At 39.3% G+C, this 20,845-nt stretch overlaps 1 protein-coding gene and 1 non-coding gene across 2 annotated transcripts; one reads left to right on the top strand and one right to left on the bottom strand.

Moving 5' to 3' along the window:
* Positions 1 to 549: 549 nt before the first annotated feature.
* LOC107425235 (tRNA N(3)-methylcytidine methyltransferase trm141) lies at positions 550 to 3,415 on the top strand. The gene is made up of 9 exons (XR_009635465.1): positions 550 to 797; positions 894 to 983; positions 1,093 to 1,212; positions 1,433 to 1,540; positions 1,634 to 1,705; positions 1,830 to 1,881; positions 2,042 to 2,104; positions 2,198 to 2,322; positions 2,919 to 3,415. It is a non-coding gene; the product is annotated as a tRNA N(3)-methylcytidine methyltransferase trm141 (transcript).
* Positions 3,416 to 9,341: 5,926 nt separating this feature from the next.
* LOC112490085 (uncharacterized) lies at positions 9,342 to 10,978 on the bottom strand. Its single transcript, XM_060814425.1, is given in 6 exon segments — positions 9,342 to 9,442; positions 9,592 to 9,653; positions 9,655 to 9,782; positions 9,785 to 9,870; positions 9,873 to 9,993; positions 10,061 to 10,978. Coding segments are annotated over 6 exon segments (660 nt in total). The 5' UTR covers positions 10,223 to 10,978.
* Between the last annotated feature and the right edge of the window lie 9,867 nt (positions 10,979 to 20,845).

Here is a 20,845-nt window from a genome sequence, read left to right as displayed (position 1 = left end):
TCTGTCTTTTTTTTAAAATATTTATATGTTTTCTTATATCATTTGTTTTTTCTTTCTTTCATATAGAATACCATTTATTATATTATTTTTCATCTTTAGGTGTCTTTGTTGAATTGTGATGAATCCAATTAAAATTAAACATTTTAATTATTAAAATACAGTTAATTCATTAAGCTTATAGAAATGGGAAATTTGATTTCAATAAAGCATGGTAATTTTGTCGCTGATGACACATATTAAGTAATATAACTTCTTTTTTTTATTAAGTAATCTTAAACTTTATACAAAAATTTTAATAATATCAAATTATATTCATCAAATTTTATGTTAAATTGATGCAGGAGATAATTATAGTGGTCGAATATTTTTAAAAAATATATATATTATATTATATTAATATGAAAATATTTTTATTAAAAAAATAATAATAAATAATAAAATAAAAAAAATTAATTGTATTCATAAAAATATGAATTCTGAAAAAAAAGAAGAAGATAATTTATTAAAAAATAATAATAATAATAAAACAAAATTACGATAAACGGTTTTAAACAGGTGATGTATCTTCAGGCGGCAAGGTAGTGGGAGGTGGAGGTGGAGATATGAGAAGCGCTGAAGCTGCGACCATCCCGCATTCATCCACTTTGTCGGCATCAATCACTACCGTCCGTCAACTCCATCGCCACTCTCATCCGACGGCACCGAGAGCTCGGCGCCATAAGCTAGTTCTTGAAGACCACTATCAGAAAAAGGCCACTAAGTACTGGGACGCCTTCTACAAACGCCACAAAAACAAAGTCTCTCTTTTTCTCTCTGTGATTGTTTCAAAAGGTATGATTTTTTGGGGTTTTGGGTATTGTAGGGTGTGCTTATTTTCTGCAGATTTTTTGCAGTTTTTCAAGGATAGGCATTACTTAGAGAAGGATTGTGGGTGTTTCTTTTCGGATGAAGATTTGTCCCCCAATAGAAAGGTGGTTTTAGAGGTGAAATTTTATCGCTTGGTTTACATTATTTATTGTTTTTCTTTACTTTATGAGGAGAAGGGTGACATTTTCTTTAGAACCCATGCTGAGATTTCCATAATTTTGGCAGGTTGGTTGTGGGTCTGGCAGCACTATCTTTCCCCTTCTGTCTGCTTTCCCTAATCTTTATGTCCATGCTTGTGATTTCTCACCAAATGCAATTTCACTTGTTGAGGTTTGTCAGTTTTATGTTAGTATCATGCTTGCTGAATTCATTTGTCTCTTTACTTTCATATTCCTCTATGTTTTGTTCAATGGAAAATTTTCATTTGCTTATCATAAGGTCCATTAACAACTGTTTTAATAAGGTATTATTGTGTGTCTATATATGTATAGTATTACCTTGCTTTCATCTTTAGTATATAATTGGCAAGTTGTTAACCCAGTTTTTTCTTTTTTACTGAATGCAGTCAAATGTGAATTTCGGAAGAGACAGGGTAAATGCATTTGTTGCTGATGTTACAGATGATGCTCTTTCTGACCATATTGATCCCTCTTCTGTTGATGTTGTTACCCTGGTAATAGTGATGCAGTCCTTTAATGTTTGCTCTGATGATGGTACTTTCCTTAAATAAGAATATTGCCTGCATGGGTACTAACATTTTCAACAGATTTTTATGCTATCTGCTGTGTCTCCAAATAAAATGCCTTTGATATTGCAGAACATCAAAAGTGTTATCAAGGTAAGTTTTTCTTTGCCTGTTATGGATTGCAATTTTTTATTTATTTATTTATTTTTTAATGCATGTGTTTTTTGACTCTTCACTTATTTCTAAGTGAGATGCTATTGGCTTTATCCACTTGCAGCCAAATGGTTATGTTACTGTTTCGAGATTATGCTGTAGGAGATTTTGCTCAGGTGAGTTTGCCAATGGATAATTTAGTTCCACAACTGCCCATTCCTCTCATGTGCACCTGTATTAGCTATGATGAAACAATGGAAGAAAATAACCTGGGTAACCAGCTATATGTAATGGTTGACACCTTCCTTTCATACTGAATCCTTGTCAAATTTCCAGGTGAAGTTACAAAATAAAGATCAAATGATCAGCGAGGACTTCTATGTTCGAGGGGATGGCACCGTAAGTATGCTGTACTGATTAGGTGGTGATTGATGATTACAAGAGCAGCGTCATTTATAATTAATTCTCAAACTGCTCTTCCATATTTGCCAGTGTTCATTTTATTTCTCTGAAGATTTCTTGTCAACCTTGTTTTTAAGCGCTGGCTTCAACACTTTGAGTATGAACACATACTGCAGACAGATTCACAATCACTCTCGCAAAATGACCATGAATCGGTATGTGTAATAGTTCATTCTTGCTTTAACAGTTATTTATAGGTTGTTTATTCTTTTGTAGTTCACAATTACTTTCGAAGTTCTCAATGATTACCTGAACAAGACAGACATGGATGGAGCAGGATACATGCCCTGTTGTTTTGAAACAACTCTCTCAAAGTATTATTCATGAGGATTTCCTTTAAAATCTCTAAAAATATCATCCCCAAAAAAGAAAATGAAGTTCCAAACAAGCATCCTAAAGGAATCATGCTTAAAGTTCTGACTCCATTGTATAAAAACACTCTTTAGTTTCTGAGGATGTCTTCTATACTCCTCTCCCAGAAGGCCAAATATCAGTTCAGAAGACATTGTCTTAAGCTCGTTTTAAGCTCTAGTTAACGGCATCAAATAATTGTTTCTAGTCTATGGCAAGGGTATATACAATAGATAGTCCAGACAGTTTTTATAATTTCTTGGACTCTGTGGAAATACTTATTAATATAGTTTAATACATGGTGGACTTAACTGAATGGCTTTTTTATTCCTCCTTGAACGTTTCTTTAAGATTTCCCTGACTCTTTTCTTCCTCTGATTGCTCCATATTGTACCGGCAGGCGTTGGACACGTGCTGTATTTAAAAGCTTTTGATCTCAGCATTTCTAAAGCTGCTGAAGTTTGATGATAGTTTGCCAATTTATCAACCATCAATCAACTGGTTCATTAGTCAGCCAGGTTAGCAAGTTAAGTTGATTTTGACATGATAATAGATATATGGGACAGAGACGTTTTATAGTATAGTATTTAAATTTGTCTTCCATGTTGTGGTATGGAAAGGTGAACATTGTAGACTCGTTAAAGTTGAGAGAACTTAGAGAAGACACCCAGAAGGCAATTTTGCTGATTTGATCAAGGATGATTGATTCTTTAACCAATCTTGTATTCTGTGAGAATTTCTTGATATGAAGCTTCTTCGGACTGACCAATTTTGCAAACATAAATGTGTCTTTCTCCTTATCACTGGGGCAGGTTTCTTGGTGTCTAAAAATGTTGCTTAAGAACGTATTTAAGCGCTGTTTGATGTGGTTTGAACATTCGATTATTTTTTTCGCTACATGGTTTCTCCAAATATGTGGAAAATTTTTGAAGTACAAATGATGATGTATGGTTTCGTAGGATTATCAATAAGAATTCAAATAAAAAATTGGAACATAACAAAATAAACGACCCATCCCATGCCGAAGAAAAATAGGTGTAGAAAAAAAAAAAAAAAATCTACTTTCTTCTAACCACCCTTTTGTTTCCTCCTTCCAGATTTTATATGTGACAGTATTTTCATAATAAGAAAGTATTTTGAAAAGAATAAAAAAACAATCTTTGATTATATAAACTCTTTAAAATCACAGAAAAATACTTGCATAGTTTATCGTTCTATGAAAAGAAAAAATGTTAAATCTTTCTATGAAGTTCATAGGAGCATATGGTATTGCCACAAGTAATTCCAATTTCTTCATGAAAATGACTAATTTGTTGTGATTATTAATGGAGGTCTTGGTTTTGAAGAACAATTTATAACGACCAAATCCAGAAAATATGTTTGGAGATAGTACCATTAAATATCAATTTGTTTGATATGTTTTTCTACCACAATTGACTCTCAAGAGAAATTTTTTGGTGAATGACTCTCAAGAGAAATTGGTTATTATACGTACACAAACATGAAACATAAAGGGAAATCCAGCCATAATGCATTTAACGAAACCATGGCACAAAAGCCACAACATCTGACTTAATTTTTATTATATAATATCTCTCAAATCAATCAAATTACGTGGTTTACAAAAATGTTCGGTATCAAGTATATAAAAAGCGCAAAATAAGTAAGTATGGTTACCTTATCTCAAAGAATTATTTGATGAAAATATATTAATAAAGCTAGTTACAATATAATTTTAATATTCTTTTGTGTATGTGTGTGTTGTCAGAGAAAAAAGGAACTGAATTTCTTAGCATAAAGGAAATATAATACATATGATGTAACAGGCAGAAAGAAATGATACTTAACAAGGCAATAAAATATAATATAAATACTTCAAAAACCTAACATACTTAAAAAACGCAAGAACAACACATTACATATTTTAATAAAATATAATATAAATACTTCAAAAACCCAACAATAACACATTACATATTTTAATAAAATATAATATAAAACATACTTTAAGCCTAATATAAGACATAATAATTTAACATTATAGCAAAAATTAAACCTAAAACATAAAAAGAAATTCAATAATAATCATCATAGAACTCTCATTAGATGCTACTTTCATATTACCCTTCATAAAATCTTTCATATATCATCTTTGTAACCTTTTTTTTTTTTTTTTTTTTTTTTAATCTCTTATTTCTTGGAAAATCATTTGTTGATTTCCTTGTTTCTAATGTACTCCTCAATGCCTGTGCCTCTGTTTGTGGATCTAGTTAGAGGCGTAGGCACATTAGGACCATACAACACCTAATAATTAACAAGTACTAAAACTAAATCATAAAAATACGAAATTCAAAACCTTCTTCACGTACGGCCTTGGTCATACGCCTTTGTTTGTTTCACGTTAAATTCTTTCTTTCGCCTCTTTCTCTCCTCCCTGAAAACAGATGTAAAATCACAAGTTGGATGGCAAATAAATTTGTTTGTTTTATATTTACATTACTTATATCCAAATAAGTTGAACCTACGTACATTTATGAACGTCCGTGGTTTAATTTTTTATTTTTTTAGTGCCAGGTAATCCAATACAAAATCTTCCCTAAAATTTCTAAGTATTCTACGTAATACAAAGACCTGAAAGGCCAAAAGAAAATTAAAAGCAACGAACATATAGATATATATGTAAGGGAATAGCTTTCCATTGGTTTCTAGTAAGGTACAATGCTTTGAAACCCGCCTTATCCATAGTAGAAAAACTCGCCCTTTCGGTCACTTTGATTAGTTGGTGTCGTTCAAGTAAGCCAGGATTCATTAAAAAAGGCGGCTTATTATTCATGGGTGTAACTGGATTAATAACTTTATTTCCTATCGTTTTGGACAAGCTATTATCTTCCCTCCAAGCAGAAGAGGATAAGTGGGAGAAAGAGTCAAATTTGAATCTCTTCTGGGCTAGAATGGAAGACCTCCCATCCACTAACTACAAGACTGCAGCCTAACACCCGAGTTAGCCTAACGGTCAGTCAATCACTCGTCTAGGGCCTTCCTCGCGGTCAGGCAACTCTTTCCTCATCGGCAATCCCAATTACTTGCTGAGACAAGCTCTCCTCCTATTTATGCACTGCTTCCAATTGATGGCTATTATGCCTCTTCCTGCTCTTTTGACTTCTTCAACACGTCTTCCAGCTCAAACGAGCCAAGACTCCTATTCTGGGTAGTTTTTTTTTTAGTCCTTTGCTCTTTACAAACCCCTGACTCGTTCATTCACTCACTTGGATTCAGTCTCGTTCAGTTGTTGATTAGTTCATCAGTATTTAGTTAGATAGTCGTGGTTGGGTTATTCACTTGGAGTTGCTTGGTCACTTCTTGGCATTATTCCGCCTTTTCAGGTGTTGGATAGTTGCTCAGGTGATGTATTGTATTGTGGTTGGTTCCATCAGTTGATTCACTCCTTCCTCAGCATTCGTCGATTGGTGGCGTGGGAAAGGGACATTCGATCACGGGTAAAGATGTCGATGCAACTCATTATGCAAGTTCTGAATTCAAGGTAGAGGGGTTGCCTGATTCACCAGTCTTTCCTCCAGACTCATCGGTAGCGTGATGCTAAACTATCTTCTAAGGGTGGATACTATTACATAGGCTTGGGGCTACCATGCTTTCCTACGGGTATTTTTCAGTTTGTTGGCTCCTCTTATTCTTAGCACATAGGGGGATTCCCCATCCATTTCTCTTTCCATTCCTTCCCCTCATTCCAATCTTGGGGCGTACTACCATGATTCCAGGGGCTTCTTCCTCTCATTATTCCAATTCTCCTCCAGGGCCCTATCACGTAAAGCTCCCTTTATTCGGGTGGACTCCCATGATTCCTTTCCCAGTGTCTATATTCCCCCCTCATCCGAGGCTCAGACTTCACCTCAATCCCTTTTTATATCAATAGGGAGCTCATCCATCCTTCCTGCCATAAGCTGATGATCTCCTAGCGCGAAAGCCATTGATCGATAGTTATACAAGGCGATTGGAGACCCCTACAGAAGATAGCTTTTCGAAGCCCAATGCTTAAACTAAAATTTTGCGATGAACTCATCAGATGAACTACTACAGGAAAGAAGACAAATTTGACCGAAGACCCTAGAGACCGTTACAAGACAGCTCGACTGGGAAGTAGCATATCTTTCAAGAAAAAAATTCGGTTACAAGGTATTCGCCCTAATTGAATAAAAGCTATCTTGAATAAAAGAAGGAAACCGTATTCATGGACAGATAAGCATTTGCGGCCGTTTACAAGAGTGAATACCGAAACAGACAATTCCAGATGCCCTCAAACAGAAGCCACTAAACAAGTAAAGGACAATGAAAAGTATTCGTGGATCGGGAAGACCAACTCTCATTCAAGGAAGCGGACTATTGACGACAGCAGGCCAGGAAGGACAGATGCTACTAAAAAAGTCGATTATCACATGTTTTTAGAGGCCTACTTGACCCATCCGACCCCTTAAACTCACGATTTAGCAAATAAAATAGACCATTCTGGACCTTTTCCTCATGTCGCTACCAGCTACAGATCAGATATGGCTAGTTGAAGAAAGAAGAAAAGATCGGTGAATGATTAAGCACCTTAGAGACCAATGAAATGCTACCGAGAAGCTTTATTACACAAAAGTGATTTGAAGACCTCTTGCTTCTGCTTCCCTGCTTACTTTTGCTATCACCTCAACTGCTTTCGACCTGCTCACTTAGAATGAAGATCAATAATGGGCGGAAAGGCTTTACACAAGACCATAGAGCGAGAGAGAGAGCCTTCGCTTACCTGCTTAACCATGCCCTCCTATTGTACCTATATCCCCTTTCTTTCAGTTACATCCAGTCTCAGTTCTGCTTCTAACTACCGATGGGAGAAGGCTTGGACGTATAGCAAGATTAAATAAGAGAGAGGTATGACATACGAGAATGGTATATGAAATGAAAGGCTGGAAACAGAGCTGGAGATGAGTGCTAGCCAATGGTTACTACTTCAGAAAGCACCTTAGCAATTTCTAGTAATGCCCCTATCGACCTCAGTTTTGTTTTTTTTCTAGCTTGAGTCTAGAACTTTACTATCTCATTAAACGCCGAATATCCATATATATATATATATATTTTATATTTATGGAAGATAGTCCGGCCACTTCTAGCCGTTTCAGTGATTATGCCTGTTCTAGCCCTAGCATCCACCCCTATCATCATAATATAAAGGGGTACTTTCGAGTTGATCTGTAATGGACAAAAGTGACTGTTATTCGGGCTGGTCTGTGATTGGTCACGGCGACCGAGAGGACACATACCTCCTCCATATTCCTTAAATAGGCAAGACTCGGATACTGCATTCGAGAAGTATAATAGTTTACTGAACAACTACTTAGATCTTGATGGATTTTGATGCAATGAGATTTTTTCATTACTCCAAAAAAAAGCCATCCCATGAGTATACATGACCCCACTACCTGTATAAAGCATACATCTCTGCTTAGGGAGTAAGTCAAAGCTTTTTATAAGACACACACGTAAAAAGCTGGAATCCGAGAAGAGAAGACCCCCTAAGAGCTTCTTGTAAACCAATCATTCGATCTGGAGATCCCAGCAAGGCTGTCGGAGACATCACTAAACCCAGGGGTGTCTCTTGCAAAGAAGAATTCGTAGAGATTTTCCCAGAACGGCAATTCAGCCTACCCGACTGATATACTCTAGAATCCACTCTCCGCCCTTACTAGTTTAGTAGTAGGTGAATAGTGACCCTATTTGTATGCACATTCACATGACGGGCAAGTTCCAAGATCTCTCGCAACGAGAACCTAACACATGGTTTATTGATAGTAAGCTGATTAAATAAATGCATCATAGGTTGGTTGAATATTGAGTTCCGCGTAGGCTACGTGTTCTGTTCACATGCTACTAAGCAGCACACAGGATCTTAGATAGGTTTCGTCCCCTTTCAGGAACACCTTCTTACTAGTAGGGGCTAAGCCTGATGCAAATATACCCAAAAAGAGGATATCTATGGTCGATTCTACGACGAGTAGATTCGACCCTTATGTTATGGCTCGTCTCACGCTTAATCATTAGCGGGATTCGGATGGGGGGAAGCAAGTCTTTTTTGAAAAAACTCGCAGTTCTCCCCCTTATCTAAAATATATATATATATATATATTAAATACTAGCTCTTTGGTTGGATCAGACAGGGACTTCTATAAAGATCTTTCCACTCATTCATCATACTCAAAGTCGAAGTCACGGCATGGGGGCTTGGAAAAATAACAAGAATCGATGTTGTGGTGGTGCTATGAGATGGCAATTTATCGTATCGAAGAATAGATCCGAGGACCTATTGATTGACCATAGATGCGAACCAATCGACCGAGAAGATAAGTAGTTCTTCCATCGTTCAAGGGCAAGGAGAGAACATGTAGTGGCTTGCCTAGATCTCGTATTTCCCACGTAGTCTGTCGGTCAAACCAACAATTCTCTTCTCAAAGTAATAGAGAGATTCTTTTTTTTTCTTTTCCCGGTATGTAGCTCCCCGAGCTTGGAGCGCATAATCGGGGCAGGGCAAAAACGAACATAGGATCATCATCATGGCCCTTTTCTTGTTTCTTTTGTTTGTGTCTGGTCCGTTGTGTGTGTGTTTTTAAGGCGGTTGCAGCTCTGGGGCATCCAATTCCTCTTCTTTCTTTTGCTGCTGATCTCACATCACATCGAGAGCAGTTCCTTCTTGTTCAAGGTCATCAGATGAGAGATCTTCCTCCGATTTTGAGAAATCGGTCAAGGGGGGGCTACCTTTGACTCACCTCTCTATCTATAAAACCCCTCCCCAGAGGAGAGCAGAAGCTCCAGGATGAGTATGTCCTGGATTCTCGAATTCATTCTCGTCCTGACCCATCATGGGATTTTCGAAATCTACAAAAACATTCTAGGAAAGGGCTCGTAATGATCTTCTCAAAGATCACAAGATGCTGAAGTGGCAGGATTGGGGGGGGGGGGGGGGGGAGATCCGTAGGTTTTTGTGAAAGGGGTGCTCTTATCATGTTATTGCTGAAAAGAAAAACCGAATTCCTCTATTTGATGTTGATTCATCCACACTTCCATTCCTTGTAGAGGAAGGCTAACTGCTTGCTGGCTGGGAGCTGTATGAGCGATATCGTCCACGTACCACTCCGTGAGAAGAGCGGTTGATAGAAATGGCCTTGTTGTACCTCACTCTCGTCTTCAATGGGGTCTGCTCTTTTTTTTTGGGGGGGGAGTATGCTAATATGATATTAATGAGGTGCGGAGCTTTGCATCTGACATTCGTTAGGCTTCCCTCTTCGGGAGCCTGCTTCTCGGCGTTTTTGTGCAATAAACCCCTCCTGCCGAAGACTAGTGGTAGGTGGTCCCGCGGAGCTTTCGGAGAAGGGTAGCCTAGTGTGTAAGCATAGCAATGAATTGCGGCAAACCCTCAGACGACCTATCTAAGATTAGGGGGGAGATCCTCAGTAGTGGTGACCCTTTCACTCTTCCACGGACTGATACATGTACCGATTGCTCATATGGGAAAGTTGACTCCTGGGTCTGGAACCTGGGGGGTTGCTCCGAGAAATCCTTTTTTTCTCGTCCACTCAGGGGGGTGTGGACACACCTACGTGGATTACAGGTGACGGTTACAAGAATGGCAGGGAAATGAACAGTACCCGACGACATTCAGGGATGGATGTAGACCCATCGGGCAAGCATAATCATTCCAATCCTGGGAGAGGTTGCGACCATTCTCAAGAACCAAAAAGACTGAGCTGAGGGAAGCCCTATGAGTCACTGAAACGATGGCAGAAGGGCCCTTGATCTATCAATAGAGGGAGCAAAAAAGGGCTGCTTTGCTTTCCAAGAAAAAAAGGATAATTACAATGAATCTTTTTTTCAATCGAATATTTTCAATGATCAGATATTTTTTTATCCAATTTTTTATCAGTGCCGCCGTACTGTTTACTACTCAAACGCTTTTGGGCTTTTTCTTGACTTGGTGGGGACGTGGTTTCGTTTCATTTTTTTCATGGTTGGATTTTGTGCTTTCTGCAATGGAAAAAATTCCTCTTTCTATCGGAGGCGATGGAAGCGGTGTCGGCCCTTCAAACCGATTGCTTCTGGATCTAAACTTACCTCCAGCTCCTAAGCCGGAGCCTGCCCCCCTAGGGGAGGAAGATCTATATAACGAAAAGGACCCAAATCACATAAAATGCATTATAGAAAAACAAAAGCAAGAGAGGCATGCGATTGAGGTTTCGAATATGAAAAATAAGATATTCCATGAAAAAAAAAATTTCGATGAGACCATGGGGATGATAGTTTTGTATCACTTCAAAAGGAAGAAAGGTATCAGAAGAGTGAATAAGAAAAGCCTTTCGGTCATTCTTGAAAATAAAACAGATGGCTTTAACAAAAGCTTATAACCAAATCTTTAAACCGGTACCCAAATGAATTTCTCGTATCGTTTTCTTTTTCTGTTAGGCCTCACAGCTATGGGACTTCCTAAAGAAAACTTAAATCGTAGTTTATCAACCACTCACAAGACCACCGAGATCTTCGACTTAGCTCCCAAAGGTAATCCACCCAGCCCTTCCCCAACCGGGAGCGGAAGATAACGAAAGGGAGACAAAGTCCTAACTAAATCATAACATAAGAACCTCCATCTACATCATAACACAAGCTACCCATTCCATCTATTCAGTCGATTCGATCCGATTCGTTCTTATCTATAGATTACGCAAGAGAGAACTTATGACTTCGTGGATGGAGAGGCATTCGAACCCCTAGTATTCCTATCAATACTTCGGTTTTCAAGACCGACTCTTTCAACCACTCAAACATCCATCCTCTTCGCGCTTTGCTCGCCCTATCTATCCACGTGCTGGTAGGTAGGGGCTTATCTATGTGATTCGCTACGCTTCACTTGTTTCTATATGATAATATGCACCTTGGTTGTTGTGCTCCCTACGGATAATATGAAGAGAGTGAAGAACGAATGGCCCTCCAAACAAAAAGAGTGATTGAGTCCGACTCAAGCGAGTGAGTGAAAGGCATGGCAAGAGAGCGAGTTCGACTCGCGAACAATCAGCAAGTGAAGTACCGATCCTTTTGCACCAGTACTGTTGCGAGACTGTTACTTGGCGACTCACAAGCAACATATAGACTAAGGTTTCCCATCACTCCCTCACTCTTTTTTGAGGGCCCTTTCTATTCTCTTTCTAGTATGGTTCCTCCATAAGAACACTGAACGCCCAGCTTCGTAGAGTAGCTCTCTCCCCAGCCCACAACATAGTGTGGAATTTGGATCGTTTCATCGAGCACCATTTCTTTTAGATATAAAGGTGTTCTGACTCTATTGGATCAAGTCATAACCTACGCCTTCTACTATTATACTACTATGGAGAGACTAAGCTCTATTTCAGAGATTGGATCAAAGAAGAAGGCTTTATCCATGTCATCCTATATAAGGAAAGAAGCCTGCCCCTGACCTAAATTAAATGGATGAATGAAGAAGCGCGCTCGGGTAGACTTTAAGAGCTTTTGCTCTGCGTATCCTCCTACTTTTTTTTATGATTCTGGGGGTCATAAAAACATACGAACCGCCTACTCTTTCTTTAAAGCCTTACTATATTTAATAAAATGAAAGCAGCCTGCCCCCACTAATAAAAAAAAGCAATCCCTCTCCTTCTGTTAGCTATTTTTACTCATATCTTCGGTATACCTCAATACAAGACAAGCACAGGAAAGGATATTCAATCAAAACTGGGCTAATCCACGAAAAACGATATATGTTTCTCTGCAATCAAAATCTATTTTGCCTTATCTTTTTGTTGTCATAACAATAAAAAAGAAATCATCACCTATTTCAAAAACCTTGTACAAACTAGAGTTGGAGAATTCATAAAGCTATATCCATCGAAACATCCTTATAAAAAAGGATTATTTATCTATTAAGAAACTCTCAAATAAAAATGCGTAAAAAGGGGCTTAATGCTTTATCGAAGAGAACGAAAAAAAAAAGAATCAAAATGTATCTACATTCACCCCTTCCCTTGAACCACCTTTTCAATCTCAATAAAAATAGAAAGGGATTTTTTTTCCATTTTGTCTTGAGAATCAAAAGGCACGAACGAAACGTACCTCGTTTTCTTTAAAACAAAGTTTAGATTGGGGGAGAATAGAGTGAAAATTTTTATAGTAAGTGAAGGCAATTAAAAAGAAAGATAAAAGAAAAGAAAAAACCCTCTAAGAAGGTACCTTCGGCAGTCTATGACGGAGAAGTTCTTTCCCTTCTCTTAAATAGCAAAGCTCGTTGGAACAGGCTTTTAAAAACGAAGATTAGGTCTTTTTTTCGCGAGAATAGTGGAAGTTCCACAGTTGACACCGGAAAGCGGGTCAGTTGATTGGCAAGCCGACTGATAGAGCCCCACCCAAGAATTTAGGAGCAAGTTATACCCTTAACACATGCAAGTCAAACTCCTCGTTCACCACCTACATGCTTAAACCCACACTCGGGGACCGACCCCATTCCTCGAGAGAGCATGAAGCTTGCTGGCAGCACCGTACTCTATCAGAAACCCAATTCCAATTTGGTTCCAGCGGAGGTAGGCGTATCCTCCCAGCCTTCCCCTCTCCCCAATGGGGACGGCTCCACTATTAGGGCAGTAGTAGCCCCAAATCATCGTATTCTAAGTGGAGCGGCTCGATCTATTCACTACATCTCCTCTAAGTGGTTTCTTCTAGTTATTCTTTTTGCTTCTTTGTCTGCTTCTAATTTCATTCTATTTGCAATCTATCTTTATCTCTTATCTCTCCTATTATCCTTTAGTATTTAATCCTTTTGTTTCATTTAATTCTATTCTCTTGTTGTCTTTATTCATGGTCTCTTCTCCGGGGGCCCCCCCTTCAACCTGCTGATAAAGGAAATCCACTTAAGGTTTTCGATCTTGATATATATTGACTGAGAAAGAATTTCAGATACTAAGGTTTTGCTTTCCGGGCTACTACTAGCCGAGCTTGGAACAATAAGGCTAATCACCAACTTATTAGAAGCCATCTCCATCTGATTTGAAAAACTTTATGGGGTACTTTAACTCTTCAATCGGTACATCTTTCCCCCTCAAGAAGTATTTAAGGAAGGGGCGACCAAGGAGAAGAAGATCAGACGAGAAGACAAAGACAAAGAAGCAGCTTCAAGATCTTATGGCATAATAGTCTTCGTCTGCTAACCCTTGATAGAGTCACCCTAGCCTTTTGCCCTTGGATAAATAGTGATAGGATAAAGTAATCACATGAGTCAGCCTTTTGCCAGGAGTAGGAGCTAGAACAAGAGTTAGTAAGCTAGCAAGGATAGAGCAAGTAGTAGAAGTCTTGAGTCCACCAAGTAACTAGTCAGCTAATCTCTCTAATCCATAAGCTAATGAGTAAGGAAGGAGATAGAAAGCTAAGCCTAAACCCCTACCAGCTATAGGTTCCTACTCCCATATTTATCTAAAGTAAGTTGAGAGTGTAAGTTTCATTTCATAAACCAGCAACCCCTCTAGCCTTAGATCTATCGGTAGGATTGGGATCTTTTGCAAACTGGCTCTCAAGCTAAGCCTATATTCCAGCGAGCAAGTCAAGCGCTGTATGAACAAACTAACCAACCAGCCTTTGGTTGTACTATAGGAGTCACCAACTCAGTCAGGTTATGAATCCCGCTATAGCCTGTAATCTAGTGTAGGTAGACTAGGTTAGGAAGAAGAAGATAAAGGGTCAGGGAAAGCAAAAAGTACAGAAGAGAAGGAAATTAGACGACATTAGCAAGGGGCTTAGTATTGGTTTTCAGCTATTGGTTTATTTTAGTCTATTAGGGCTTAGTTGCTAAGCGGCTATCAGTGCAGGTGAACCAAACTCGTATGGCTAGTATGTATTGTTTTCGTCAGTAGTCTATGTGCGAGATAGAGTACTGTCAGGGGTTCGCGAAGTCTATTAGTTGCTTGCTTTCATTTTGAGTCTTTCCCGCATGCGTGACTACCATTCTCTCTTTTCCATATTGGTAGCTCCCTCGACATTCGTTCTCGTGGTGAAAGATCATCCTGTAATTACCAGGGGTTTACTTGTCTTTTTTTCTTTTGCTGAATCAGGAATAGCCAACTCCAGGTAATTTCCCAGCTCAAAGGCAATGACTAGTAGATTCGGGGGTACCTAGAAAGTGAACAAATGTTCCCTTATGGTCATGATTGTTGACTAAACTGCCCTTTCTCTGATTCCCTTTGCCGACTCTGAACGAACTCATGCTTAAATATGAACAACCGATAGTACGAAAAGCAGCATTCTACTGATTGGATTACCTTATTCCTTTCCTTATAGTATGAATTCTCTCTTTGAGTTACGGTTTCGATAGTTCGGTAAGCCTCGTAATCTAGTATGATCGAAGCATTAGCCCTGTCTCTATCCTTGGGCTAAGGGCCCATAGACTGGACTGAGTGCGGTGAGTTAGCTTAGGATGATGAAATTGTACCTGATGACTTTAGTACATTCTTCTTCTTTCTTCTTTCTGGTTACCTAAGCAAATTATTTTCTCTATTGTAGTGGAATTTCCAACAAAAAGAGGAAACCTACTCACGGCACACAAGCTATATGAAGCAGAGGTTGGGAAGATTTCACAGCTTCACAAGACTGAATTGAATTAGCCTCGTAGAACTGCTAAAGCCCTTGATCTAAATCTTGGAACTTACAGAAGACCAAGGTAGCTTGCTATCTCGATTCAGCATAAGCTTGGGATCTTTCTTTCCTAAAATAAAGCTGCTAAAGCCTTTAAAGCCTAGAGCTGGACTTCTTATGCCTGACTCGATTCGCAGTTTAATCACACTAAGCTAGAGCATCACAATAAGAGAGACTTTCTAGCTATCCTGCCTAGGCTACTACCAAGAAATTCCCTCGATCCCCAAGTCACTAACTTTCTGTTGATTGCGTAGCTACTTAGTTCATGTATGCCATAGCAGTGGAAGGTAGCGTGAAGAAGAAAAAACCCTTATCTCTTTCTTGCTCAGTAACCTGCTCTATTAATCGGTTACATTGAGCGAGACGAGGACGAGTAGAACAGCTAGGTCAGAACTGATAACTTCATGATGTGGGCTAGTCGTTCCTCAATACGTGGAGCCAAGGAGGAAAGTGAGCTGGTTCCGACCAATGAATTTCAAGAAACCTATCAAAAATGTGATGTCTCAAGGTAGCGGCCGAGGCTCGTGAGTTAACGAATGGAAGAAGGGGACTTCTGGTCGTGAATCGTGCATGTATTTGTGCTGGACGCTTCGACTGCCATCATTAGCTGTCCTAGAGCAAGAAGGTGACACGAGAGCTTTTAACCGGCAGTGGAATGGCTTTCATCGCCTTTTCTACTGATCTGGATGAATCTGATTGGAATTGCCATGTGCATTAAAGTGCTCCTTGCTTTTTGTCGTGAAAGAGTTTCGCTCTGCCCTTTTATAGTAGTGGTGGGTCCATCTGGCTGTACCCAATAGTGCTCATTGGCCTTTTTCTAGTATCTTTAATGTACAGAGGCGAATGTATGTGGTAACTCCGAATTCAGCATAATGAGCGTTAGCTACTCTATTCTCATGGGATATTGAATTAGAGGAAAGGAAATCCTGTTTTAATAAAAAACATGGGGTTTATTGAATTGTGAAAAAGGAACACGAGATGAGATCGAGCTTGTAAGCTAGCATATAGCTAGTAGTGGCGGTTTCGGCCAAGTCATTTTATTACAAAACGACTGCTCGAGTTTGATCCATTGTTTTGTGGTGGAAATGGTCTGAGGTTGGTGGTGTCCATTGAAAGTCAGCCCTTTCCTCCATTCCCTGAGTTTAACTTTCCTCCCTTGCGTTGCATTTATTATAGCCGCTCTGACATCTCACGAATTGGATTTGAACCAATATCGAAGCTACTTTTCTTCAAACAGCAGGGCGTTTAGCAAGAAGGCACAGAGGGCATTTGATTCTGAAAGGGAATACGCAGTCAGCTGTTTTCGCAATTGAAGAAGAACTAGTCCTACCTTTTTTGCTATGCCCTGAGGCATTCCTTTAGAAAGGATACGCATCTTCCCTACGTGCAATGCAAGAAGTTTCTTAGGAGTTCAGTAGGCAGGCCAATAGCACGCATGCCAAGGATAATGGTTGAAAGCCAGTACCAGTCAGCCAACTGAAGTTAGAAAGTTCAGAAGTAGCTGCTCTCCTAGCTGCACATTCATCGTATATATATAGTATGCCACACTGTCCTTTCCTATTGATGTGACTTTGAGTGCTATTCCCGTTCTAGTGGAGATTGCTTGCTTTCTCGATGGGAATTGGTAATACTTGGTCTTTGAGGAAGCGGTGGCAAGGCAAAGGATGGGTGGAGATTAGGGTATAGTCAGGATATTCCACTAGATAGGTAAACCCATTTCTAGTTCGTTTTCAAAATAGGGAAGGATTTGCATTCCAGGCAGTTGATTGAATAAAGTTAGAAGTTACTAGAACGTATTCTTCTTATTAAGAAAGGTATATAATTAAAGAAAGTCATTCGTACCGCTGGTTGATTCAAATACCGCTGGTTGATTCTGGTAAGTATTATATATATATATATATATATAATTTGGCACATCTGTCATTTGCACCTCTCTATATGTATGCGCTTTAGCCTCTTTTTTTTTGCTTTAGTTTAATACGGAAAGAGAAATCGATTCGTCTTGCTTATGTGCTTGTTCATTGGATTGAGAGTGTGGTAGCTGCTTCTGACCGAACCGCTCTCTGTTTCACCAAATATGCTGTTCTATTCTATAGATTATATATAAAAGTTCACATTCTTCAGGAAGTCGCGATTTCGTTAGTGTAACTGGAAAAAATGTGGATAAGTAGCTAAGGAAACAAAACACCCCTCTCTACCAACATGAAGCTCGTTGCTAGGATCAACCGAATGTAATAACGTAAACGAATTGTACACAATTTCATTTTCTTTTTTCATTTTCATAAGCCAATAATGAAAGCAAATATATAGAAAGTGTGCAGTGGAAGATTTTTTTTTATAGGTAGCCAGTCTTTACTTAACTCGACTTAAGCTTTACTTAGCCCCAGCAATGCCAAAAATTCCCATGTCTTTCTTGGTTGGACTAGCCCAACCGGCGATTTCCGTCTTCCTGAATTGGGAGAGCAAGAAAAAGTCTCTCTTCATTTTTGGGGGAAAGCAGAGCAGTCAAAGAATGCACCAAACAAAATGATTGCTTTAGAATGGCTATTCCTCACAATTGCTCCTTGTGATGCAGCAGAACCATGGCAATTAGGATCTCAAGACGCCAGTCCTGCCTTTGGGAGTGCCCCTATGATTGAACGTGAGCAAGTTTTTTCCGGGATTCTTTCATTATCTTTGGGAAATTTTTCTGGTGGTAGTCTAAGCTTAGAAGCAATGCTATGGATACCATGAGCAATCACCATCGATAAAGAAGAAACTTTCTAAATCACTTCAGGTTAGTAGGGCTCTTGGATTGGATATTAAATGTCTCCACCACCTTTCGCTACTTACTCTCTTTCTAGGCCCTGCCCTATTAGATTCAAAGGCTTGATTCCTGAACTGATGCACTCCACTATTGAGCTCTACGGAACCTACTAAGACTACTAAACTGACTTCGCCTACTAAAAATCCTTATTTGATTTGGCCCATGGAACTTGACTTCTTCGATTTAAAACAAAACTTCGACTTATTCGCTTTTAACTGAATTATTTATTTTCCTTTAGTGTTCCTTTCCCCTTTTATGAATTGACCTCTATTACGCAGGGTGCTTCAGATCAGGTTCTTGCGGCTGAACATGCTTCAGGGCATCGACCTTATGGTCAGAATCTGAAATCTGGAAGCTCTGCTGGTGCATCAGGCCAATGAGACATGTCCAAGATCATATGCCATGCAAGAAGCAAGCCGGGTCACATGATTGCAGACTCTCACAAGCGGCAGAGTGCAAACTCCAGTCGACAGCATTCAAGCCAATCCTGGGGAATAGCTTCGCCTTCTCTTCTTTTTCCCAGCCAGTTGGGATATTTTCTGTGAGTAAGCCTCTTTCTTCCTTTGCTGTGGGATGAGGCCAGTTCTCTTAATCCATTAAGAGGGAGTGCCCCATAAGCCAATGCCATTCCATTCATTTCCCATTACCTGCCAGCCATTAATTAGGAATTAGGAGTTCTGTCCATGCGATCTAACGGACTAATAGGACAAGCAGTACTTTTGAAAGGAAATCTGGCAAAGGAAATCCAGAAAACAAGGGATATGGATAAGGCAAGTCTTTCCAGTAAGTGGTTGCAAGCGAAACCTCTTTTGAGGTTCTTGTTCAGGTAAAAGTTCGAGCAAGCCAGTGAGTAAGAAAGCCTTTAATAATCTCCTTTGATTCAAATCCTGGTAGCAATCCTGTCTGTGAGAAAGCCGATCTTGAAGTTCCCAGTGATAGTGAGGCAAGACAGTATATCAGTCTCTGGATAGTAGGAGTCTCTTTTACTTCGTTTCTCCGATAATCAGTTTAGGGCAAATGAGCTAGTTGCAGCTTCAATAGCTAAAATAATATTGGGGGTTTTAGTTACAGTTGAAGTGAAAATTTCTTTTGTTTTGATGTCGTGCCAGGTGGTTTTCTTGATTATACCTTACCAAAGGATGTTTCCAGGTTTATTTCCAATGTCAGTAAAAAAAGTCTTTCAAGCAAATGAATTTTGACAGCCAAGTCTTTACTGCCAGCTCTCAAGCTTGTACTTTCCCTCAGTCCCCTGTACTATATCTCCTATCTAGCATTCCCCATCAGTCTACCTTGACGTTGGCAAAGATAGACAGCTGAAATACCTCTTTCTTCCTCTCGAGCTGTCCAATGAAAAAGCCTGTCTTAGCTTAGGAGACCTCTCAGACAAGGTCAATCCAGTTGCAGTTGATTCTTTTTGCCAGGCTAGTTGCCTTCTTTGGTAGGCCAGTTGAAGAAAAAAGTGCTTCGATAAGAATTTTTCATTCCAGGAGCAGCCGAACAAGTGCCATCAAGCTCATGAACTCTTTCATCCACCATTCAAGAAGAAGATGTGAGGCCTAGGTAGGGTCAAGGCAGTAAGCTGAAGTCAGCGGAAAAGTGTCCAATCTGCTTTCGTTTCAAGCAGAAGGAATTCTTAGAAATGCTGTTTTAGCCTTGCTCTTCTTCTCTGATTGGGGCTTGCAACATCACATCTTGAACGACCTTTCACTTCTTTACTATTCTGTTACTGAAATACGTCTTATAACTTCTTGTTTGCATCCACTCGAAATGCTTACTGGCTTTAGATTTATAAAAGATAGGATAGATAAGAATGTAGCTGTCTTATTATTGGTAGTCGGAGAGCGAGCAAAAGGAGAGGAGTGGCTTAAAGATACCTATCGAGCAACTTGTTCTTTAATGTACATTGTATGCATCTACCAGTAGAAGAATACCATTTATAGCCTAAAAGCTTTTAGGCAGCTTGCTATCCGGGCTTACTTCCTAACTAATAGAATGGTATTTCCTGAGAAAGTTTGTCCGAGTAGCTAGATTGTTGCTGTCTTCTTTTTGGCAGTGGGATAGGGAAACTGTGAGGACTGCCCATTAACTTCCTTACTTTAACTGCTACCTCTTTCTCTTTTGAGAGCTGTATGTGGAATGAGGAAATCCCCTAAATTATAAGAGAGGAGAATAGAGTTAGCATTGATTGGGAAGGAAGGAACTAGTAATCCATTCAAGAGGACCTTACCCTAGAGAACTCAAAGGGAGGGAAAGAATTCTTCAACATAGTCACAAGAAGGTGATCTACGACCATTAGACCCCTAGAAAAAGGAGCTACTAAGAAAAGAGGGATATAAAAGAATAAAATGTCTTCTATCTGGCTGTTGTTCCCTGTAGGTTTATAGCACGCTAGGCTAGCTAAGAAAGGTATTTATCTTTCTATTCTTGTTGTTCCGCTTGATAAAATTGTTTAGAATCCTCTCCCAGCTTCCTATATCCCTAGAGATGCATACTTTAATACGTCGATCAGAGAGCAGGGTTATTCTAAGATATCTAGGTAGTTAAGGGGTTGACTAAGTAGTAGATATGGGATTGAGGGGCACAGGAGTAGGGGTTTACGAAAAAAAGGCTTCGACTTCCGCATTGTACTCTAGATGTAATGCTATATTCCATTCTTCCTCCCGACTTCCTTTCTATTCTCACTCTCATCCAACTGATTAATGCAATTAGAGTAAAATCGCTTTCCTTTACTAGGTTTAGGAATCCGTAATTCTTCAAGAAGACGAGATTAAATTAACCCCATAGGATCAAAA

The sequence above is a fragment of the Ziziphus jujuba genome, chromosome 1 (assembly GCF_031755915.1).
Source record: "Ziziphus jujuba cultivar Dongzao chromosome 1, ASM3175591v1".
NCBI lineage: Eukaryota > Viridiplantae > Streptophyta > Magnoliopsida > Rosales > Rhamnaceae > Ziziphus > Ziziphus jujuba.
Note: the sequence above shows the minus strand (reverse complement) of the source record. Positions and strands in the feature narration are given on the sequence as shown.